The 26245-nt window shown below is 39.1% G+C and overlaps 1 protein-coding gene across 1 annotated transcript in view; it reads right to left on the minus strand.

Annotated features, from left to right (window-relative positions):
* ntsr1 (neurotensin receptor 1 (high affinity)) overlaps positions 1–26245 on the minus strand; it is a 70045-nt gene that overhangs the window by 22584 nt on the left and 21216 nt on the right. The window contains exon 2 of the mRNA XM_042492503.2: positions 1454–1655. Coding sequence (XP_042348437.1) covers positions 1454–1655 — 202 coding nt within the window. The remainder of the gene's footprint in view (positions 1–1453; positions 1656–26245) is intronic.

Below are 26245 nucleotides of genomic sequence, written 5' to 3' on the forward strand. Positions count from 1 at the left end.
TAGCAGTATAAGTATGAGTCAAGTTAAGAGGTAGGTTGCTAAAAGGTATTTTGTGTGCCAAAAAAATGGAAAATAAATCAACGTGTTAAATGATAGCGTTGGCAGCTTGGCTCATTCACATTTGATTTGCCACTTCATCACAGACAAGATAACAATGATGAATATGGGGGTTTTGGAGCATTTGCTCAGTTGGAGTGAGTGAAATGCAGATCACTGACAACTTGATGGAGAAACTAAATAAATGTTTCAAAGTCTTGATATCTTTTGTGTGTGTGTGTGATTTAAGTGTATGAAGCAGCAGCTGCTGAGATATATCAGGGAACTGGTTTTCCAGACAGCTGAGACAAGAGCACAGTTATGGCACTGGAAAATGTTTCAAGCACATTGTACTTTATGTATATAATGTGAAAAGCAGTTTAAATTTACTGTCTGCTGTACATCACATCATTACTCTTCTCTCTGCTGATATGGCAGTATCCCTTGCAGACTGTCTGACAGACACAAAACCATGTTTGGGACTGTCTCTAGGAAGGTTTCCATTAACCCTCAAAATGAAATTGTGAATATAAGACACGGCTAAAGAAACGTGTCAATTTTGAAAGCACTCCCATTTATCGCAAAAACGTTTTTATGCTTCTAAAGTGGAAGATGAATTGCATTTTAATGCTAAGAGCATTTCAACAACAAGCTGATAGCTTTTTCCAGTTTATTGATACATATTATTTTTAAAATATATTTTTATATTTAATCAGGGTCACTCTGCATGGAAAGCAGATAAACATTAATGCAATATTAAACTTTACATGTGAAAAAATTGATATTTAATACATGAACTGATAAAAACTTTCTCACCGTTGACTTTTTCCCGCCATGTTTATGTATTTATGACATCAAGTCGGCAACTCGTGTTATTAATAAAGTGGGCAGGCTTTATAGTTAAAATTTTGCTTTTTGCCGCAGAGATGCAAATACTAAAATGGGCAATGACTAAAGTAAATGAAAGCTACTAGGAACAAAAAAAACAAAACCTGTAATTTTTACCGTTAATTTTTGACACTGTTTCCATACTTTCTGCTGCCCTGAAACCTCACACAAACGTCACAACTCAGCAGCTCAGGTATCATCAAAATTTCCCACTTGTAATTATGACTTTGGAGGGCTGTTCATGTGCTTGTAACTCGTAAACCCAATATTTCTGAGGAGCACATGAAGGCAGCATGAGCCATAGGGTTTTTGGTAGCATTTGTTTTGGGATGAATTTTGATGTAAAACATTTGGGTCTGAGTTAGGCTTTAGAGTTAGCAACAGGAAGAAAGTCAGACAAACTGTCACATAGCTGGAAGACACACAGCCAGTTAGAGGAACCCCCACAAAAAAAGACATCTTTCCTTTGTGTGGGTGTGTGTGTGTGTGTGTGTGTGTGTGTGTGTAAAGTGGGAAGATGTTTACTTACGGAGAACAAGAACTCCATGTCGGAGTGACTGAGCACGGTTTGGCTCCACAGTGACATTCAGCATGGTGGGATTCCCCCCAACGATGCAGACACGGTTTTCTTGCTCTGCCTCGCGGAACATTCTCAGCAGCTGATTGGCTATGACCCCATTCAATGCAGATATGGCCACCATGGGTATCACAAAGGACAGAAATGCATTGATCTGTTTCGGGAGGAAAGCAGAAGGTCGTAAACATGAGTCAGAATTTAGAGCTGAAACTCTGGTAAAAGTAAGGTAAAACAAATCTTAGAATTTCTTTCAACAAATGAGCTTCTATATTAGTGCATCAAAATGCAGACCACATCAAACATGCCCTACGGCCCCCATCAGAACTTACTAAAGTAGAATATAAGAATTTAACTATCCACGGATCTAATTTCTATTCCCTAAGTTGCAGACTTGAGTTACAGAAATACACTTAGTTTAATAGAAAACTAAAGTACCTCATTATTTGGCAAGTAAGCAAGAGGTGACTGTTATATAGAGAGTGTTTTGATAGATTTAAGGTGAAGTTACAGTTTGAATAAAGAAAATATATTTGCCTGTGTAAAATATACATATTTATTAAATGCATAAGAATTTACCTGCTAGGAGGTCTGGGGATCTATTATTCCTGCTTAAACAAAGTCTTTCTTATCCTCACAGGAGAGCTATGGTGAGAGACTTTTAATCTGCTCCTGTTACCAGTGGAGCTAGGCCCCCATGCAGTGGGCAGCAAGGAGCCAGACTGTGCCTCTTCGGCCTGTCACCCCTGTCTCCACTGGACATGCCACCATGGGAAAGAGGAAAAGCAGCATAGAGCCAGACCTCTCTGGATTCCAGAATAGCATTCTGAGCATATTACAAGACTATTATAAGATGCATTTTTGATGAGTCTTGCTAGAAAGACTGTGTCAGTGTTTGACCTATGCTAGAAAAAGGCACCGGTTCACAAGAAAAAAAAAAGGAAGTTCTTTTAGGGCTGCACCATAAATTAATTGTATTAATTAATGCAAATTTGTGGTTTAGGACTATTTTTAAAAGCAATATCTAGATTTTCTCTTAGTCCCTTTGGGCTTCTGTAGTTCATAGGGGGCTGTGCCCTCCCCCCTGCGTTTACCTCAGAGACACACACACAAAACAACATGACAGCAAGACTTAATTACAATGAAGAGAATGTTCCCAAAAAAGGCAGTCTCCTAAGCCGTTTGGAACTGGTTCGGTTTTGCGGCGCCAAATCTCGAACAAAATACAGTCTGCCCCAAAGTTTGTTTAGAAGCTGTTGCAACTAAAGGCAGCAGCACGACCGATTCATTTGATCATCTCAAACAGAGGCATGCGGTCGAGTGGGAGAAATGTGTCTTACTCCAAGATGCACAAGACCGCGTCAGCCCACAAACACCCAGTAAAAAGCACTTTGGAAAACCATTGTTAGTAAACACAGTTTGTCAATGAATTTACAAATGCAAGTTAAGACTCTACCATGCAAAGTGTAAGACAAGGTTCAAACACAATTAATGGGGGTTAGGACGCAAGTGGAGACAGATCTCTTGAATGCTGCAGAGGGTACTCCAAAGATTGGTGCATTTACACAGAGAAAATGGAGGTATCGTTAACCTCTTGGAGATGTTTGAGGTCAGCGACAGCAGAGGTGAACTTCTTTTCCGGCAGGACTTTTGCAACACAAATTTCATTAGAGAGGCTGTCACTGCAGCTTCTGCATGGGGGGCTCAACATGGCGACACCAAGAAAGGATAGAGATTGAGGGAGAAGGCAATTCACTGCCTTCCTGAGATTAAGATTGGTCCCAGGGGAACCTGATCTCCATCTACACAATGGCTCTGTCCAGAATATTAAAAGGAGCCCCCCTTAGAGCCCGGCCAGGAGTCCCTGGAGTTCTGGTGTGGCCTGCGGTGGATACAACACTGCCTTTGAACTTATTGTTCTTTTTCTTTGAGCTACTTGAGCAAGGTTATCTATCGAAAAAAATTAGTCAATGAGCTATCATTTCTTTTCTCCCTCAGAGTCTGCACAGACACAATGACTGCCTCCCTAACACGGTACAGGTCGATAAAATGAGCCTGTAGCACTTTCGGGAGAAATCTTCTTATGTCAAAGAAATTATACTCCCTCTAAACCATCAACATCCCTAACGCAGATATCCACTGCTGCTTTTGTAACACATAATGACGATGGGAAAAGCAGTGTGGTGAAAACATGTTTCTGCACATGGCTCTGCCTGCGTTGCATGGACCACTGCGGCTGGTGATTTTAGCTATGGATATAGGGAAAAGCTTTGGTCTAGACCCCACCCCTGATCCCACTCACAACTGAGGCTCCATCGTGGCTTTGATTAATGATTTTGGTCTGCACTGTAGCCTGGAGTCAGAGAGATGTTTTAAATTTAGGTGGTTATAAATTCTACATCCAGCTGAATTAGATCAAGTGGTTCAATCAGGTGTTCTTAGGAATCCCATCCATCACACACGAACCTAATTATGATTGAAAGATCTTACACATTGCATCTCTCGTTCCATCACTCTTAATGATAAACCGTACATGATCTCTACTATTGTAATTCTTTTTGGTCTTATTTAATACTAAATTAGCCAGTGTGTCATTTTTTTCAATTATTAAGACAAAAACTTTTTGTAATATCATTCAGTTTGGAGTTCTTCACGGGAGAGTTTTCAATAAGTTTTGGAAAGAGGCCAGCAGGGAAATCCTGTTCATCAACATCATCTTTATGTGCTCCTTGCAGGCTACCACAGAGAGGAAGCTCATTAATCGCATATAAATTCACCACTACTCCAAGGCTTTTGACATAACATCTACTTTTTTCAATTAGGTTGGCCCCAGAAAGTTTGCAATAGTTTCCCCATTTGTCTTTCTTTGTTGAATTTATGACCAGGCTACAGCACTCTTCAAATGATGGCGAGATGCAGTGGTGTTGCTTAGGAAAAATGAGTGTAGTGGGCTGAGCTGTCCAAACCATTGCAATTATCAGTCACCGCGGCACCGCAATCACTGCTTTGGGGCGTAGTGCATGCTGTAATGGGATCATGAGGTGTGGTGTTAGGGCAACTGGGCTGTGAGGCAGCAGCTTTAAGAGGCACTGGTTCAAAGAGTAGTGACTTCAGACATTGTACAGCTCTCCTACATTGACGACTGCTCTGAAACGGTGACGGTGGGGTTGGGAGGTTTATCAGAAATCGGTGCATGATGACAGCGAGAGAAAGGGTAAGAGCAAAGCCTGGTGAGAGACACATTAAAATCACTGAAAAAAAATTCTCACAAGATTGATTTTTGTTTTAACGTTTTGTATTTGGGAATGATGCCACCTCAACTACAGGGCTTTTATAAAGCATACATATGTACAGCCAAGAACAGCCAAAAAAAAATCAACTTAGTAGAAAACTGCCATTGCTGTCTTTTATCTCCATGTTTCATCAGAAATTGAATCAAATACAATGCAAACATATTATTTGGAGATAGTATTTTGAAAGATTGGTTGAATCTACAACAACAACAATATACTTTTTGTTCTGCTCATTCAGCTGAGATTCCATGATGCCCAGACACTGCACATCTGTCCTCTAAAGGTTGTGGAGGATACAGATGGCTTTTGATGCTTCCTCTGCCATTTCTGGGGTCACTAACACTACTTTTCTGTACAGCTGCCACTGAGTTGAAAATATACTATATGCGCATTACACCATTTGTAAGGACCTAGATACTGTGATTGTAAAGCCTTTTATCTCTCCTTATGTTTTGGCCAGGATATAGACTCATCATATGTTGTTGGAGGGGAAATGCTTCATCAGCAACAAACACGTTTGGCATAGGTCCCAGATGTGTGACAGGGAAACATGTCATCTGAACCTGCCCTGACAAAGAGCTCTTCCAAATGCTGAAACAGCCATGGTAGCACCTTAGCTGCTTAAGCCATAAACCCTGAATTCCATCAACCAGAAGTGATACTGTCCACAACAGCAATAAACAAGACTGACAAAGACCACTTATGTCTAATGCTGAAGCCAGGGGTCTGGATCGTGCTTGCTATCCACTGCTCTAGTACTGCTGGGGAAATTTTACCTCCTTGGGAAATCTGCTTCAACTTCTCTGCAGCATTCCCTAGTGAGTGGTGGCATGTATTCTCCTATCAGGTTATCTCATACGATTTCACATACATTTTCACCATTGCTGGCAACTATAATTGAAGGCCAGTAGATCAGCAGTTGCTGAAATACTCAGAGTAGCTCATCTGGCACCAACAACCGTGCCATGTTTAAAGTCACTGAAATCACCTTTCTTCCCCTGTTACGATGCTCGGTTTGAACTTCAGCAAATCGTCTTGACCCTGTCCACATGCCTAAATGCAGTGACTTGCTGCCATGTGATTGGTTGATAAGATATTTGCATTAACGAGCAGTTAAACGGGTGAACCAAATAAAGCGGACGGTGAGTGTACATATACATTGAGTGTGTATATACTGTATGTTACAGAATATAACATAAAAATAATCAAGGGCATTCCTAAATTTGGCATCTGAGTATCTGTTTGAGGCTCGGGTTGTACCAACAGTCATTAATCTAATGTAATTTAATCGTAAAACAAGTATTTTCTTGGCAGAGCAGATTAAAAGTTTCATCAGTGGTGAAAGAGGGATTCAGATCTTCTGCGCTGGTAAAAGTAGTGATACCATGAGGTAGAAACACTTTGGATGCAGGACTTATAATGATAATAATATTAATTCATTTTATTTATAGCGCGCTTTTCAAGAAATTCAAAGAGGCTTAACTCATAACAAAAGCTTACTTAAGTTTGTAATTATAATCAAGGCTAGAATTAGACAGTTATGTGAAATTTAGTCATAATTAGTGGATGTATTTCTGAGTTATGGTCCAAAACATGTTTTGTAAGGTCACAGTGACCTTGATCTTTGTCTGTTGAGTTCTTATCACTTAATCCTTGTGTCCAAGTGGACATTGGGGCCAAATTTGAAAAAAAGACCCTCAAGGCCTTCTTGACGTATTGTGTTTACTAAAGTAAGACAGAGGCAAGATCACAGTGACCTTGACCTTTGACTACTATAATCTAATCAGTTCATTATTGAGTCCAACTGAACATTTGTGCCAAAATTTTAAAGTTCCCTTAAAACAGTCTTGATATATCAGTAGAATTTAAAAGAATGAAACAGATGCAAGGTTGCAGTGACCTTACCCTTTGAACTCTGATCATCAAAATCTAATCAGTACATAAATGATTCCAAGTGGGCATTTGTGCCAAATTTAAAGAAATTCACACAAGGCTCTTTTGAGAAATCACATACAACATTCCAAAAACATAATGCCTCTGGCCATGGCTATCACTGGATGGGAATATTGATTTTGCTGCATAATGAGTACTTTTACTTTTATTCTTACACATTTAGATTGTTTTTCTTTTTTTTAGGGGAGTGTTAATGAGCTAATCTTCTGAATGAGGTAACGAGGTATGTTTGTTAAAATCATAAACTGTTTACAATGAATGAGTGTCATAACTATTCCTAAATTGCTTTTGTCAGATTTCTATAATAATACTGCAGATGAGAAACACTTTCTGTACCTTCCTCGATGGTGATAGCCTCTTGTAATGCTTTGTTGTTGCTCATTTGGGTGAGATGCCACAATGCCCTGACACTGTACTCTGACGCTACACGTGGATGGTCCTCTGTCAGATCTGTCCTCTAAAGGTTGCCGAGGATACAGGTGGCTTTTGATGCTTTCTCTGCCATTTCTGGGGTCACTCACACTACTTTCCTGTACAGCTATTGCCATTGTGTTAAAAATATACTGAATGCATTCCTAGAGCCTTTTTTCTCTGTGGGGAGCCAGGATCACTCTATGATTGCCATCCATTGCCGCAGCAAAGTTGGGAAATTGCACTTCCACTGGAAGTCAGTTGGAAATTCTCCAGCCTTCCCTGTTGGGTGGTGTCATGTATTCTTCTACCAGGCTATCCTATATAGCTTTACACTCATTTAAACAATGCCCCAAACTGTGGAGTGGCCCAAAAAGTATGTATATTTGTTACAGCTACCTGTAACAAATAAACATATTTATTGAATGATATACTCTATCTAATAGAACACAAAATAGAAGAATTTAATGGCATTTCTACATTTGGAATGTGAGTAACTGGCTGGGGCTTGCTTATACCACCAGGGATTCATTTAGATCTAAGATTATTTACATGTTAAAACAAACAGCCTAGCCATTGCTTGGTGGGGCAGATCAAGAATTTACACAATGGTGGAAGAAGGATTCAGATCTTTTACTTAGGTTCTAATACTACGATTTAGAAAACACTTGAATGCAGGACTTGGACTTGTAACAAAAGCGTATTTAAGTAAGTATAATCAAGACAGAATTGGATATTTATGTGAAATATAGTCATAATTAGTGGATAAATTCTTGAGTTACTTTGACCTTGGTCTTAATCCAAGTGGACGTTGGCGCCAACTTTGGATAAATTCCCTTGAGGCCATCGTGAGATGTTGCGTTTACAAGACTGAGACAGATGGGAGGTCACAGTGATCTTGACCTTTGACACTATAATCTAATCAGTTCATCACTGTGTCCAAGTGGATGTCTTTGCCAAATTTGAGAAAGGTCCCTCAAGGTGTTCTTGAAACATCACAAGAATAAGACGGATGCAAGGTCACTGTGACACTGCCCTTTGACTTTTGATCATCCAAATCCAATCAGTTCATTGCTGAGGCCTTAAGGCTTTCTTGAGATATTGCGTTCATGAGAATGAGACGTATGGACATATCGACAACCCGAAAACATTATGCCTCTGGCCATGGCTATCACTGGCAAGGAGGCATAGAAATTTTTTAACAATTAAAGTAAAAGTACTCATTAAGGCTCAAGGCTTTCTTGAAATATCAATTTCACAAGAATGGGACTGATGAATGTTCTGGGGTCACTCACATTGCTTTCCTGTACAGCTACCATTGTGTTAAAAATAGTGAATTTGTTTTCATAGAGCTTTTTTTCTCTGCGGGGAGCCTGGATCACTATATGCCTGCACAGCAACTCCATATCCCTTGGAAATTAATCACAATTTCTCGCCAGCATTCCTTGTTGGGTGGTGGCATTAATTCATCTACAAGGTTATCCCATATGGCTTCACACTTATTTTAACAATGCCCCAAAGCTGTGGAGGGTCCCATACCGTAACTGAAGGCGATGGTCTTAAAGGAAATATACATAATACAAATGCATGTAACAAATATACATATATATTGACTGTTTATACCATAAATAAAAGAACAATGTAAAGGGATTTGAGAGCATTCCTAGACCCAGTGGAGGTGGCAGGAGAAAGGAGAACGATGGCTAAACTATAAAAACATGTCCCACCCCATCCAGGACACTTTGACAACACCAATGTGTAAAGTAGAAAAATTACAGGTCTTTTCTTCCTGCTGTTGTTTGTCCAAACAACTAGCACTGCTCCCAGTAGTCCACATACCAAAACTGACTATCATCAATCATCACCCAGATGCAATACCAGTATACTGAAGTGAGCAATATCTACACTACCTGCAATGTTGTGATTTCAACCATTCAGCCCTTTTATTATATTTTGCTTTTTTCTTTTTCTTTTTACAATCATCAATCATCACAAGATGCAATATCAGTATGTTTATCAAACTCCGCAACATCCAGGCCTGTTCAGCCATTTATATTTTGCTTGTAATTTTTTTGTTTTTTCTTCTATATTGATGCTTTTTGGTTTGCATCACACCTTTGCTGCTGTAACGTTGCACATCTTCCCGCTCTGGGACTAATAAAGGATTAGTTATTCTTACTGGTGCTTCAGTCATTTCTTACATTGTTAGGTGGTTTAATTTACTCTGTAACAATGAATTGTATTTTTATACACTTAAGTTTTTAAAATGTTCATAGTAACTTGTAGATGAAGTCAGAAAATAAATGAATTGAAGTAAAAAGAACAATTTTCCCTCAGAAATGCAATATAATAGAAGAAACTAGCATTAAATTACAGAACCCAAGTACATTTCTGAGATACTTACAGGTACAGGTACAATGCTTGAATTAATGTTCTTCGATTAAATTATGTTTAACAGTGGTGGAAAGCAACAGTTTTAAAATGAATCCTTGTTGGGGCAACCCAAAAGCATAAACCAGATAATCCAGTACAATCTCATTCTAAACTCATGAAACACCGCTGCTTTAACAATGCTTTTGGCATAGGATCGCAAAGCCAAAAGCCACCTTTCCACACCTTACCACGTGCCTCTTTCTCCTAATCTTTGCTGCCTATTCCTCACCATTCATGCCATATTTTTCATTTTTTCAGGCTTGAAGGATGCAATGCACGAGCCTGGTCTCTCGTGCATCTCGTCAAAGAACGATGCTTTGTCAGTGCCCCCCTGCATCAAGCGACACGGAGGTATGAGCGTTTTTTGACGCTCCAGGGAACTTCTATAGTATAAAGAGTAAAGAAGTCCAAATGGGGGTCATGTGACTCAAGTCAACCCTTCCACTACTATCCGCATTTATTCTGCCAAAGCAAAATGTCCCCTTTCATAATGTTAGCAAAAGTGAAATGAATTTGTGTATCTGTTCTGGAACTTAATAGGTATAAAATAGTTGTTGAGGAAAACACGTAGGAGGGGAGGGCACGAGAGGTGACAGAAAACTGAGTGACAGTAAGATGATTCATACATAACAGGAAGAATAATTGCAGCAGAACAAATTGAGTTGGCCACTTTTGGTGCTTTTAAAAACCTTTTTGCAGCGACCGAAATTCATTCCTTTTGATTATGAATATATAAGAAGCTTCCTTGCTTTGTTTGCCCTGGCAAAGTAATGATAAAAACACACTGAATTCACTGACAATTTTTGAAACCAACCAAAAGTTCCATTGAGAAACACTCACACTCAATAAAATTTTAATTTCAATTTTTACACTACATTAAAAAATAACTGTTTATAAAATGTCTAATTATTCTACCTTGTCCCTTGTACCTTGTTAATTACATTTCATGCTGGAAGAAATGCCATCGGCTTTATGGCTTTTTGACAAGGGAACCAGGAGCATCATCACTGGAGCACTTTAAAGTTACTCTATTTTTTATATATTCATTCTTGTATATGTTAACAAATGCTACTTACATAAAATATACTAGATTTTTTTTCTTTAGTCCATTTCCAATGTCTGAATATACTTTATATGCTAAGAATAAAAGCTGACTGCACTATGAAAGGAAGTACTTGCATTATCATGCTGTTATATTATCATTAATTCAATGAAAAAAAGGGAATAATCTGGAGATGTTTTTTGCTTAAAGGTTGTTATACAATGGTATTACTGGTACGGCCCACTTGAGTGTGTGACTTCCCTGCCATTTTTTAAGCAATTCAAAAGTTCCATCGAGAAACACTCAAACACTAAATGAAATAACATTTTATGTTCAAAGGTGTGTGTGTGTGTGTGTGGTCCGAGCAAGGGTGCAGGAAGATGGGGGATATGAAGTACAGAAGGGGTCACTGCCCCCCCCATTTTACATCCTGCATGCTTTGCTGTAATTGGAGAGCTTGTGAACAGGAAGTGGGTGTCATCCTGTTTTCTGAATTTTGAAAACTGGGCCAGTAGTTTTTTTCTGTAATCCTGCTGATGAAGTAATCAAACAAAAACTGAACACAGAACCTCCATGGTGGCGGTAATATGGTTTTGTCCTGGTGGCTCATTTAACAATGGTGCCCTGGATTTTACGTAGATACAACATGCATACAAAAGCAAACATTTGATATGCAAATAGTGTTGATAACTAATTAAAAAGCAATCAGTGTGTTGAATCATGGAAAATCCATTAAGAAATGTTGAACACATGCCGAGTGAGAGGAAGAGGGATGAAGGGCAGGATAAAAAAAAGTGTTTGAGCAAAATAGGTAGGAGGAGAGCTTACAAGAGGTGAATGTACAGTGGGTTACACTGAGAATACATACAAGAGAAAACTGCACCAAAACAAATGGATTTGGCCACTTTTCGTGCTTTTCAAAACCTTTTTGTATCTACTGTAATTAAGTCCTTTTGATCAAATAAATTTGACATATGAATACATCAATAGTTTCTTTGATTTCCCTGGCAAAGGAATGATGAAAACATATTGACATTTCTTTTTTAAGCAATTCAAAACTTCCATCAAGAAACACTCAAAAACACTCAATGAAATTACATTTTATGAGTGCCAACTTTGATCAAATTTGGAATGGAAAGTTTTGCACAAATCATTTTCTTCACACTGTGCTGCCTCGCCGTTGCTAGAACATAAAAGAGGGAGAATAAGGTGAGCAGTGAGGATTAATAAGAGAAAAGAATGGAGCGAGGAGGTGCTGCCAGACGTTGATTATGACAGCTGACTTCTTACTAGAGTTCCTGTAAAACTGTGAGGAGCTGTCAGGAGATATTGTTGAAGAGAGGAAACGTGAATGGATGTGTGAGGTGTTCATTTGTGTAGATATTTGCTTAATCAATGTACCAAACAGCTTCTATATTAGTATTTCCCGATAGCATTCCCTAACACCTACTACTACCACACACATACACACACACACGCACGTACACATACACAAAGATGCAGTGCTGTTGTTTTTCCGAGGGATAATCACTGACGAAAAATGTTAATGGCTTTAATGAACAGGCTGGCTGACTTCTGAGGGTCCCCTGCCTCCTTGACAGTGTTGACTGATTAGAGTTGAAAAGGACAGCAGAAAAAAGCAACAAGGCAAACCCTAGTCTCTTCAGAGTGAGACGAAACCTGGGCAGAAAAAAAATATGAGAAGCAGCCAAAAACTGGCACGGCTAATTCTGATAATTGGGGCTGAAGAGCAAGGAAATTGAGATATTAGGCAGAAGTGATTGGAGGGGAAAGGGTGAAACACCGTGAAAATTATTACTCTAGCGAAGTTTTGACATTTTGATGCATACAGCATAATTGAGGTGTAAGGTTACACAATCTTTAAATTAATATGTTGTAGGTGTACAAAGAGGACTTTGGTGTCTCTGGCACTAACTGCTGCCAGAGCTTCAGCTGTGTACAATATATAACTCTTATCAAGTGTTGAGGAACCAATCTTTCTAATTCACCTCCTTGTCACTAAAGATTTACGACTAACTGTTATAACACAAGTCTGGCGGCTTCCCATCCTGATAAGGATACCCATGTATTTTTCATCAAATGCTGTTTTTCTTTTGGGTTTCAAAGGTAAAAATCCCATTTTACTACGTCTGTGGACACAGTTGTTGGGTCACAAGAGTGTCACATCACTTGCTACTAAATTTACCAGGAACTTGTGTGCTAGAGATGTGCATGTTTGTATCTGTATTTTTTTGTTTGGTTTTCCTGTCTAGATTGTCGGGGTTCTGGGATATAACACCAATAAGACTAAATGCAGCCAAAGAAGGAACCCAACGCAGAAAAACGAGACACAATTTACTAAAATCTGCTATAATTTCACCATATAGAACTTTACAAGACCTCAATGACAAAACAAGTTCCTTTAAATATGCATGGTTGGCTGTAGGACAGAGAGGACTTTTGACATTATGGTCAGCCATGTAACACTACAACAACTACAAGTGATACCATGGGGCCCAAAAAAGAACTTTCCCAATAGACTTACATAAATCAAAGTTTTTTGTGCATTTCACAGTTTCCATGAAACAACTCCAGTATTTCCTCTACACTCATTTAGGAGTGGCGGCCCGCCACTCCTAAATCCTACCCGCCGCTCCTTCAAATGTCGCTTTTTTTTGGTTGTTTTTTTTTAATTGCAAATACACCACCGCCGCATCACAGCACAGTCCTGCACTGCGTTGGGTGTCGCGAGTGCTGAGGCAGATAACTATCTTGCTCCATATCTACTCTTTGGGGTAGATACCACCGCCCCCTCCCACCCCCCAGCAGAACTAATTGGTGCCGACGTTAATTAGCTACTCGCATCCAGGCATCAGGTCGGAGAGTCAGAGGAGTGTCGGCTTGAAAATAGCGTGCAACTTACCGGAGAAAAGGTAGACTTATTAGCTTAAGAAAACTTATAATAGATTTTATTAATTATTAATTAAAAAGCTAAGGTTACGTAGCTTAAGTTAATTGGGCCCGGTGCTAACTCAACTCAGTGTCGCTAACGTGAGTAAACTAATTGATAGCATTAAGCGATATACACACCATGATGTAACTGCTGACAGCATTTTCAGATGAGCTTGTTCAAATATTTTTCAAAGAAGAGAAAGACACCTGATGAGGATGGCGCTAGTCAGGTATCATTAGCCTTTTTACTGACTCAAATTATGATGGTTAGGTAAAAAATTATGTTCACACTTGTAATCAAATGTGACGTGAGTGTAAATTATCTAACGTTAATGTTTTATGTAATCGTATAAGACAAGTAACAGACAGGGAGGAGCAGTGGAACAAAGTGAAGGAGAGCAGATTACAGGAGGGGGAGTGCCGAGTGAAGGAGCAGGAGAGCAAAGTGATGGTGCAGGAGAGAGAGATGAGAGTAGAGGAGAAAAACATAAAGGGAAACACAGGCTATCAGGCTGGGACCCTAAATGGGTTGAAAAAAATAAATAAAAAAATAAATAAAAATTATTGTTTCTATTTGTAGGTGAAGACTGACTTGAGAAACAGGCTGCAGGGGGATCACCTTGCAGCATGTATGCTGCTGAGCATCAACGGGCCACCTCCTGGGGAATTTCCGTACAACAGAGCCTTAGAGCTGTTCTACAAAAAACCAAGAAAAATCCATTGTTCTGAGCCTGGGTGCAAACTTTGCCACTGATTACAGCCCCATCAAGAAATTATTATTTATTGTTTTTATTATTTTATTGTTGAATTTTTGTTATTATTTTTTATTTTTACATTCAGCCTTTAAAAAGCGTCATTTGTTTATGCCGCCACGGCTCCCCGGAGAGCCTGCCCCCGCTGCTGAAAAAAATCCTAGAGGAAACACTGAACTCTCTCACTATCAGGAGTTGATCTGTTTAATTTAATAACTATTGGAGAGTCTAGACAAGCTGTATTCATTCCGATTCCTGTTAGCAGAGCGCTAAAGCAGAATTTAGCCACGTGGCCAGTTAAAGTCTGCAGTGCTCTATTTGGCCAAAAATACTTGCTTAAGAAGAATATTTACTTAAGAATACTTAAGAAGTCAAACTTTTGGGCTTCATGTGCCAGCTTTTTATAGGATTAAACAGGACCCTGTCTGGTCAATTTTTTTTTCTTTATAACTCACTCATTTACATTTCATTAAGGCCTAAGGTTAAACATATTTATGGGTGCAACTCCTCTTCTTTGAGTCAGATCAGAAACCACTGGTAGGATAAATGCTTGCTACTCCACAGTGCCACTCTCTCATCCAAAAATGGTCTCTCCTGGCTCCAAAAAACCAACATGATCACTGCCGATATGCCAAACTCGAGGCTCCAAAGCAGTAGTCCACAAACCAATGGGTGACATCACGATACCTATGTTCATTATTTATTATTTATACAGCCTATGATAGCATCCAAATGAATGAAATCTAAAATATAATTTCTTCTTTAACTACGTTTAAGAAAAATGACAAATATATCTACCTTATACCTCGTTAGGTTAGGCCCTCTGGGTAACATGAATAGTTGCAAAAAATTCCATTTCATCAAATAGTTTGAAATGTTTCAGTCCAGATCAAAGTGGTGGATCATTGTTGTCTCTAGGGTGCAGGGCTAAAATAACCACTGAAAATGTGAAAATTATCAAGCTATTATCACATGCCCACTGGTATTTGAAACATGAAAAAAACATTGGCTTAAGCTGCCAAGTATACACTTCTTCACTCTTTACCGTGTTTCCTCAGGATTAACTAAAGTAGAGACTCTTGAAAGAACTTGAATAGATTGCATTTTAAACACTTGCCGCTAGACTTGAATGTCTTTTGTCCTATGGCTTTAACTTCTGTTATAAAGAAGTGCCTGGAAAGACTGGTAACGTCCTATATTACATGTAACATTCGGGCTACTCATGACCCATTCACAGTTCTGTTCCAGTAGATCTGGAGATAATGCTATCTCACTTGCTTTGCATAATGATATAATCCACCTTGAAAAAGAACACTTATACAAAAATGGTAACTGATTAAAAGCTCTACTATAAATACAATCGCACAATCCCCCCCCCGCACAGCCTATTGTGTTGCCATATATGACATTATCATAAATACCACAGTTATTGGAATGATAAGCTCCTGTGATGATAAGGCCAATAAGAGCAAAGTGGAGGATCTCATAATGACAATCTTTCTCTTAATGTCAATAAGACAAAGAAATCATTGTTGACTGCAGAAAGACAAGGAGGAATCATGTTCCCATTTCAATCAACAGGATGATCTGTTGAAATTGAAATTCCTGGGCATACACTCCTGCAGTCCCTCAAAATCAAGGACATCAACAAGGCAGGCTCTTAAATCTCATCTGGCTCAATCATGGAGCTTGTATACAGTATTTCAGACCAAACTGAAAGCAGGCACTTGGTTTTGTCTTGACTCCGTCCACGAGATTCTTGATTATCCATAAGCTGTCTTGCTAGTAACTTGGTAACTGGATGTCACCTCACTGGTTTGAAGCAGTTGCACATGTTTTTGCATTTCTGCCTACATACTTATTGTTTGTGGATTTTAGCATTAACATTTGTGTTCTATGTGGTCACAATGCAGTTCTGACCACCTCTGGAGTTGGTTTGATAAAGGTGGTCAAATTTTGTATTAGGTATCACAAAATGTAAATTTGGGCTATTCTTACAGTGAAATCCAGTAATGAGTCCTGCAACATGGACACTCATTAGCACCTCAAATTTCCTTGTCTTGAAGTCAGTGGGTTTTTTAAATTAATTTTTGGTTAGAGGCCTAAAATAAGGTCTGTGGTTAACACAAGCTGATGAGAAATTCAAACACTCCACTCATGGACTTTTGTGTCTCAAAGAAGGCGGTTGCTAACAAGTGGCTAAAAGAGACTACAGAGCATAAGCAAGCTAAGCCATGCTCAACACAACTTTAAAGCCTTAATGTGGTGGTGACATTAAATCATGCGACCGTGGTGTAGTTTGTTTATAGTTTAACATTAGTTTTTTACTTCTGGCGATTGCATTTAGGCTTCAAAAATGCAAAAAGTAGCTTTAATTTGTGAAGATTATCTTGTACAAACCATAAGTATCATAAACGTTTGTTTGCAACAAAGCTTATTTTCTTCAATTATCCAAAATCCAATGAAAAAATCCCATAGGCTTTTTGAGTAGGGAACCAGGGTGAAGCCAACTTCTGAGGTGGCCTACAGAAAAACGTAATCCCTGGACAACTCTATAAAGGTACTTAAATTTTTATACATACATTCTTGTGGTACTTAGAAAAAATGTATATATCTTTCATATTGCAGTTCCAATGTCTGAATTTTCTAGAGAATCAAAAGCTTATTGCTCTTAAAAGGGTGTACTTTTTATGCCATAATATTATCATTATATCAGTGAAAGAAAGAGTACAACTTGGAGGCGTGTCGGTAATTATGGAGTTACCAGTCCGGCCCACTTTTGAGGGTATATGGCCCATGAACTAAAATGAGTTGAACACCCCCAGTGCAAAGGGTCAGTGCAGTAATATATAATGAGTAATTCTTTAGACAACACATTGCATAACAATGAACAATAACAATATTGTCTGCCATGACAGTACAATGGCTGAGCTCACTACCTTACTAACAGCAATCTTTGTATCAAACAGCTGATGTGATCATGCCCTGACGCAAAATGTGTTTTACAATGTCTTATCTTCACAGCAGAAGCTATAATATGCTCCCCTCACATTTTTAATGTGTGGGTGTAAATCCTGAGAGCCTGCAAGCGGAGACGTGATTCGACTGGTGAACGGGGGTGTGATGGAGCTACAGCAATAAACAAAAGGAATAATGCTTTTCTATCTAACTTGCACGTTGAGCAGCTTACATTGTCTGCCTTCCAGCCCAAATGTTCACCTGGAATATCCATTAATGCAAGGAATGGGAAATGTAAACAGACCCTCTATTAATTCAATAATAAAAGCAGCAACGTGTTCCACAAATTGACACAATGGAAGCAATTAAATGGTTCTGTTTTGTTTCCATAGCATCACCACTTTCACAAACTGGATGACCTGGACACAACACCGGTATGCACTATTCAAACAAAGACGTACATATACACGTCTTGAATAAATAATGATGCACACAATGGGTCACAGCATGCCAGCCAACGTAGCTATTTTGATAAGATGTCACTTAATGGTGCAGCACAAGACTTAACAATTATTGGAGATGAAGGCAAACCCACCTCTAAATGTTTGCAACAATCTCTTACCTTAGCCTTCATGCCCTACTGATTTTTCAATCACTGTTAAGTGTCTTGTATAACAGTTTCAGCCTGTTAGTTTGTCAGAGGAGAGACAAGTTTGTGTGCTTGTTTATTTTCTTTGCCTTGTTTTTATTAGCTGACATCTCAATTGGTACCTTGTATGCTATATATATATCATATAGAGTGAGAAAAGGGACAAGCAGAGACAAGACTATACACACACACAAACAAAAGCAGTACAAGGCGAAAGCACTGCCGGCCCCTCATACAGTGTGTTTTGATCACTATGATTCACACCTTTTGGATGCTGTCCCAGCTCAGCTATCACCTTCTATCAGTTCGGCAATTCTAATGGGAGATGTTGGATGTTTTGTTGGTGTTGCTTCCATGCCTGTGAGCTGTCCATTTGGGAAACGCAGTGTTAATATTTAGCCACCAGCTCCAGTTTGTCTTGATTGGTTTGTGAGTTCTTGTTGAGGCATGGGAGCAGGCCATAGAGCTGGCCTTTCCCAGAAAAACTCGTACACCCAACATGATAGATGTGCCGTCTATTTAATGTGAATGTAACTATCATAGTGATTTTGGTAAACGTACGAATGAAAGTAAAATAAATGTTGAATCCATCAGGCACATGATCTAATGCCCAACTTGTAAAATGCAGATGCTACGTGTTCTCATAGAATGGATCGTATGAAATTATTAGTACCAGTTTCTCTCACTTCAGCCCCCAGCAAGGTTTCTGAACATTTTTAGAGATTGGTGGATTGCAACATGGTTCTTATGTTTAGCAGAGTGGAGATTCAATTCAAGTCAATACAGTTGAATTATTTCAATTAGATCAAGGACAAGTGTAATTTCATTCTTTAAACTTTGTTTACAAAATGACAAATAAATCAACCTTCTACCTGCTATCTGTCTCAGAGGGAAATTTGTATTGCAGTAAATGTAAAAACAGCAAAAAAACACATAAAGCACAAACAATATGACACAGGAACATACAATGGATATTAATCTGTGCACAGGGTGACTTGCACCTATTTACATTGAAGCTCCACAGGAGCAGATTAATAAGAGTCCATCAGAACGCCATAGGGCCTATAATAATTCAGTGGGCATTACAAAAATCTCCTGATTTGGTCTTTGTTATCACCAATCATCTCTGAAACTTTGCTATTCCTTCTGTGCCATTTGCCTTGCACTCCAACAGGCAGACCATTGACAAACACTATGGTCACACTCAGGTTAAGTTGATTTATTATATCAGCCATTCAATGGTAATTGTCAATTTACCTCTTTCTGCTTCTCTGGTTGTGGACCCCAAGAAATCAAATACTATGGCTTTTTGATGGACCAATGCCTTTGTACTGTAACCACTATCAGGTCTGGGATCCCGACTTTGCCCACCTCAGTCCAGATTCACTTCTCCCTCCATAACGTCCAACCTTTGTCTTTGCCCTCGTTATTTAGGAGGACACAGATCTTGTTGCGATGTATGCTTGGACAGTATCACAGTATACCAGAGTATTTAGAAATCCCAAAGGTATGATTTTCAGTGCTATCATAAATACAGAGGCTCACTGTTTGTAGTCCACAGCATGAACCACCAGAACTCATTCTCCAGTATTTACTGGTGGAACAGGCAGCTGAGCTGAAAGAGACCGTATTGCCTAGTGTTAGAGGGAGAAGTTACAGGACTGTAAACAGCCGGTGGCCAGCAGGCAGAGAGAGAGAGAGAGAGCTTTTTTTTTTTTTTTACATCTAATTTGGTTAATTAAAGATTTATTTTGACCAAATTTGAGCTGGTGATTGTTGGAACAGTGGAGTTTCTAACTAGAGAGTAACCAATATGGTTTGGGTGAGTTTTATTTTGTTTCTGCTGAATTTGAATGATGTGTGTTTTATGATGAGTTAATGAGGCAGTCCCGTACAGGGATGGACAATTTAAGAAAAAAATATTCAAAAGGTATTTTAAGTGCTGCATATGAAAAGAACGTGCCTACAAAATTTACCATAAATACTAAAATAAACGTAAGAACTCAAAGTGCTTCACACTACTTGTCACATTCACCTATTCACACACACACATTCATACACTGGTGAGCCAAGACTATCGTACAATGTGCCACCTGCTGCTCAGTTGTAGAACAACCATCAGGAGCAATTTGGTGTCCAGGATCCTGCCCAAGGATATTTAGACATGCAGACTGGAGGAGACGGGGTTCCACCTGCCAACCCTCCGATTACAAGATGAATGGCTTCAATTCCTGAGCCAAAAACGCCCCAGGATGGTGTAAGGTGATACGATGTTGAACATTATCATTTATAGCCTATGTCGCTTGCAGAAAAAGACAGTTGTATTGACAGAATTGTATTGACTTTCTATTGGGAAACAACTACACAGAAAAGCACTTGCAAATGTGTTCCAGCAACATGCTGGCAGTAATGATAGTGCAGATGAGAGTATTGTTGTCCCCCTGAGAAAGTGTGCCAATTTCCTAATTACATTCAAATGAGTGGAGTCAATTCCTCATTGTGTTCCTTATTTTAGAGACAAAGAACTAATTTGTTGGCAGCACAGTGCCATTTATATGTGTTTCCACAAATGAGACAAAGTAACCAATATTTTTAAAACACACACACACACACACTCATGTACTTCCATCTTTGTGAGGGCCCTTACTGACATAAAACATTTCCTAGTCCCTCTCCTGCATCTTAATTAACCATGACAATTGAATGCCTAACCCTAACTTGAACCCTAAAACCAATCTTAAACCTCAAAAAAGAAGCACAAAGGACTGGCTAAAATTATCTTACTTTCCAAAAATGTTGTAGCAAGAATAAAATTTACGTAGCGTAAGTGTAAGTACACACACACACTCCCAAGAACTCTGTCGGTAATGGTCTTAAAAAAAGTTTTTTGCCACAGAAAAATAGCATTGGCAGGAAGCTGAGTCCAAAAGTATATTTTACTTTTTTTCTACCTCTACAGCCACATTAAATTATTTTGCAAATGACTGATGTTGTTTACAAGAAGAAACTTTTTTGTTTTGTCTGTAACTCCATCTTTTGTCATTCTGTCACATGGTTTCCAGACTCATTTTCGTTGCCAAATAATATAATTTCAGTGTTGCCAGTCATTTAGTCAAATGGACCTGCTGTGCATTACTCAGAAATATTTAATATCATTGCTTACATCCTAATACCTGATCATTTTTATACAACATCCCCTCGGTTATTAAACATTTACTTTTTTGTCATCCTTCTTTTTTCAGTTTTCCTAGCACACTTTCCATTACTGGAATGGCCATGGCGAGAAAATGACTCTGCTGTACTCTGCACCTTTCTATCAAATAGGAACAGAAGGGAAAACACAAAGCCAATTTACCCCCTAATGGCCGAGGAACCACATTCAATTATCTACAGTACCAGCGACATCTTTACTCAAACCTTTCTCTCACTTATTGCCTTAGAAATTCTGCTGTGTTCACATTGACAGACCAGGTAAGTTAAGTAACAGAGGGATGTCTCTCTTTCTCTCTCAATGAAAATATACACAACAGCAATGGTTTTCTCATTAAAAACAATTTCTAAAACACCTGCACTGACATTTGTTGTTGGTTTTCTGAACAAATATGATGTTAATATAAAAGATTCAAGAGAGACTTTGTTTATCAGCAATCCCATTTTACTACCACCAAAGTTCTTCTTCTTGCAGCCTGTTTTGGTGGAACCATTTGGCATGCACTGCAGTATTTGCACAACACCTTGATCTTTCAGCACACTTGGGTAAGAGATGATTTAGATGGTTAAGAACTTATTTTTTCTCACAACATAAAATATAAGAGAATTTGTCATTTGTCATTTGGGCCTCTTGCATATCCTTGTTAGCCTTCTCTCTATAAAATAGAAAAAAAGATGTAGTGCTCTTTCATAAAATATTTATTGCCCTTAAATAACTAACTTCCGTTTAGTGAGAGTTTGCATGCTGTTTACAACCAGTCGAGGGCCTATTTATCTTCTCCTGAGGCGCACTGCTCTCATAATTGCCATGACCCTGTTTGTTCATATCTAAATAAACATCTTTCCCACTTTCAGCAGGGGATAATCCAAATATTTGCATCACTGTGACATTGTTTAGACAGAGGCTTCTGCACAGGCTTAATGCCACGTGCTATTCTATAATCGCACACAGAAACAATCACTGGAGTTAACGCATCTGGCTCCTCTCTCTGTCATCTGTGACAGCTGCAGAGCAGAAAACCCAAACATGATTTCACAGTGACCTGCAGTGTGCACATATTTCCTCATGTACTTATAAAACTATTTGTTAACCCTTTAACCCTTTGAAACCTGAAAAAATGCCTTGATTTCTTTCAAAAACAATGGGAAGAAGGCAAAAAAGAAATGAACCCAAAATTTGCAAGACATTTCTAAAAATGACAAGAAATGTACCCGAAAACCGGTTAAAATAATATACATTTTTATGACCTTGTCTTTTGACCAAATTGCCAAAATTGAGGAAATGCCCCTCGAGGTGATATTAAGATGTTTTATTCCTGAAAATGAGCCAGATGCAACGTCATGGTGACCTTTGACCACCAAAATTTAATCTGTTCATCCTTGAGTCCAAGTGGATATTTGTTCCAATTTAAAGAAAAAAAGAAACATTCAAGGCGCTGTTGAGATATCGTGTTCACGAGAATGAGACACACTTTTGAGAATGAGTCACAGTGAGCTTGACATATGACCACCAACATCTAGTCAATTCATTGCTTAGTCCACATGGACATTTCATCAAATTTGAAGAAATTCCCTCAAGGCGTTTGGACAACCCTTACACACAATGCCACCGACATGATCAAATATCTAATACATGCAGGTGGTTGTTAGGCAGCACATTACTGAGTAAATGCATATACAATTTTGTGTTTGAGGCCAAGCTCCATTTGTCACTTTAAGTTCTGCTACTGCTGCTGTAAGGATGTATACATAACAGGGTCTCTGTTCTTCCAGTGATCCAGTGAGGTGTGGACTGGTTTCTCTTGAAGAAGAAAACAGCTGGTGAGCGGATACACTGTAGGCAGGAAGGATGTTTAAAGAATAGTACCAACAATCTCTTCATAGATTTACATATAGGCTAAGACAACATTGAGTTCCAGCAGAAGTCCAAAGGTGTGCTTTAGAGTTTACATGATGTTTTTTATTACTCACTAGGCTGTTGTGAGAGAGTGTGATCAAGAAATGTCATCTGCTGTGGATTGATGAAGGTTCAGGAGGTTAAGTGACTGCCTAAGGCCTCCTCTGAGCTTATCAACCACCTGTTTCCTTGAGGTCTAGTCTAGTACCTCAACTTTTTGTCACAAAGCAGGTCCCACATGTAATACTTCATAAAAATGTGAGTAATAAATCAATCCCATGTTCATTTCATGAGTACATTGGAGCTGTAAAATTACTGGAAGCAACATCTGCTGCCTTTTCTGGCCCAAATACTGCAGTATGCTATGTGTGCCACCGGATTGACTTGTGTGGGAAATGTGTTGTATTACCGCACGATAAAAAGAGGGATTGTTTTGGCTCAAACCAGAAAGATTGAGCTTCTCCTCCAGTTCAATTTGTGCCAAAGTTCCTAAAATGTATGCTAGTGGTTGGTGTTGAAATGAGTCACAGGTTGATGGAAAAATGCCCCTAACATGTTCTTCCGATTCCACCTTTGTGAGATTTTTGTCTCATCAGTTAGTTTGAATTAATATGGGAGTTGCATTCCTAATGAGGAGTTAAAATATTGAAGAAAAGGTTGCACATTGCAGTTCATTAAAACTCATGAGAATGTGTATTAATGGCAACTTTTTCCAACTAAAATGAAAAATAACTGAACCAAGAAGCCCCTGTGAAAATTACGACAATGCAGGCTTATTTGAATGGACTATGTGGGGACTCTATCACTGCCCCTGGATGTGAACCTAATGAACAAGAGCTCTTGTTTTCCAGCTGCAGGCTCTTCACCCACAGAGCAGATGAATCTAATAGGAAACCAAGAGGGAGCAAGCTGTGTTGGGCCGAGGCGTTTCTGATTAAAATCCCTCAAATTCAAGAAAACTCACCTAAACACATTTGTTACACAGAAAGTGTATTCAGACAATGCTCAAATCCCTTAACTTTGTTTTACAATATGTTGCAATGCACCTCCCTTTTTACTTAATGGCTTGATTTTTGCTCTGATATGCAGTGTCTGCTGTGAGACCTTTTATAAAGAAGTGGTGGAAGTTTCCACATCATGTCCAATCAATTGAATTTACCACAGGTGGACTCCAATCAAGGTGCAGCAACATCCCAAAGAAAATTAAGAGAAATTGGAGGCACCTGAGGAAGATTTCAAGTGTCTTAACCCTTTAAACCAGGGGTTATTGGCTTGATTTCCTTCATAAACATGAACAGACGGCAAGAAGAAATGACCCAGAAATAAGCAAAAAATTAGTAAAACAAAGTACAAGAAAATTACTTGAAAAACCTACCACAAACATAAAAACAAAAACTATGGGGAAGTTAAAAAAAAAACAAAAACAACAACAAAAAGCAAGGAAATTACCTGAAAAAAGTGCTTTAAATTAAAATGATTCTGTTAAATAATTTTAAGTATTCAATTGTGATGATTCTAAATATAATTATCTTGACATATTACTCTAGCTTATAAAAACATCATTTTCAAAATCTGAAAAATGTCTTGCAATTTGTGCAACATTTGTTGCCATGTTGCTCAATGCATTTTCCCCATGTTTCTGAAAGAAATCAAACCAATTTTCCCAGGATTCAAAGGTTTAAAAACTTGCGAAATGTGTGTGAATGCAGATCAAGATAAGTTCTGACAATCCAAATTTCAAAGGGTTACCAAAAATGGTCTGGTTTGATAGTCATGGAGTGCGCATCAAAGAGCCAAATAGAAAAGGGAGAAGTTTTGAGGGGTGGGAAGAATATGTATTCTGTAACATAATTTCAGAGATATCTATGTATTACCTGAGCCATCAGCACACCCTTCTTGAGCCACACACAGAGGTGACTGAAATAAAGTTGTCATCTACTCTTAGGCCTGATTCACATAGCACAGCTGTTGAGAATTTATTTGAAGGGACATATTGTTTGTAAGAATTAAGAAGTTGAAATATAAGTTAACATTAATATTCATAACAGCAGTTAATATGTTCAGTGTGTAGAAAAAAAAAGGACCTGCGCGAGGTGATGACGTCAGTTGTTGTTGTTGGCTGCCGTGCTGTACCTCTCGTTTAGTTAGCACACTATGTATGTTTTCCCTCTTTTAATTCACTAAAGGACGTTCGCTTTCAATCAGAAGTCTCGCCTCGTCATTTTTTGTGATAAGCAGAACCTGCAACATTTTTTGGTGCCGAAACCCGGGAAGCAGGAGATTATGGCTGACGAAGATAGAGACACGGAGCGACTGGACGGTGGGGAACAACGTGCTGAAAGGTTAAAAGAAAGCGTCGGACAATACGGAGTTCCACCACGAAACTGCTGAATCAGATCGATGTTGAATTATTAAAGGAAGACCCGGACATTGGCCGTGTGCGAGAGATGCTGGCTGTGTTGTCGGCGAAGGAGGACAGCTTGCGCGAGCTTGACCACGCAGTGGAGGAGCACACTTCGCTGGAGGACGTGGAGGCGGAGATTGAACTCGCAGAGGAATACAGAGACCGCATCATCGGTAGGAAGGCGCGAGCTCACCAAGTGATCAGAGCACACGAGACTGTGAGTAACGACAATCCCCGGCCTGCTCGGCTAAGTGATGCTAGCGCAAACTCCGCCGGCTCTCAGCACAACAACCCGATCGTGAGACTGCCGAAGCTGATGATCGACAAATTCAACGAGATGTAAGTTTATGGCGGAATTTTGGAGCCAATATGAGACTGCTATTCATAGCAATGATGCCCTTTGCAAAGAGAGAAGTTTACCTACCTGAAAACTTACCTCACTGGAACGGCTGCAAAGGCAGTAGCAGGGCTCACACTGACAGACAGTAACTATGATGCTGCAGTTGATATACTGCAAGGCAGATTTGAAGGAAAGATCTCATTGTAAATGCCCACATGTCAAAGCTGCTGAATCTCACTCCTGTGAAGAAATCATCGGATGTCAGTGCATTGAGGCAGTTATATGATGACTGTGAAATTCAAATCAGAAGCCTAGAGTCACTGGGAGTGGTATCAGACACCTATGGAGGTATGTTATGCCCAATACTGCTCCAGATGATGCCAGAGGACATGGCTCTTGATTACAGCCGTCAGAGGGGAGATGAGGATGAGTGGAGGGTGCCCGATGTGCTCA

Source organism: Plectropomus leopardus, chromosome 9 (genome assembly GCF_026936395.1).
Source record: "Plectropomus leopardus strain MGB_pleo_1.0 chromosome 9, ASM2693639v1, whole genome shotgun sequence".
NCBI classification, from domain to species: domain Eukaryota; kingdom Metazoa; phylum Chordata; class Actinopteri; order Perciformes; family Serranidae; genus Plectropomus; species Plectropomus leopardus.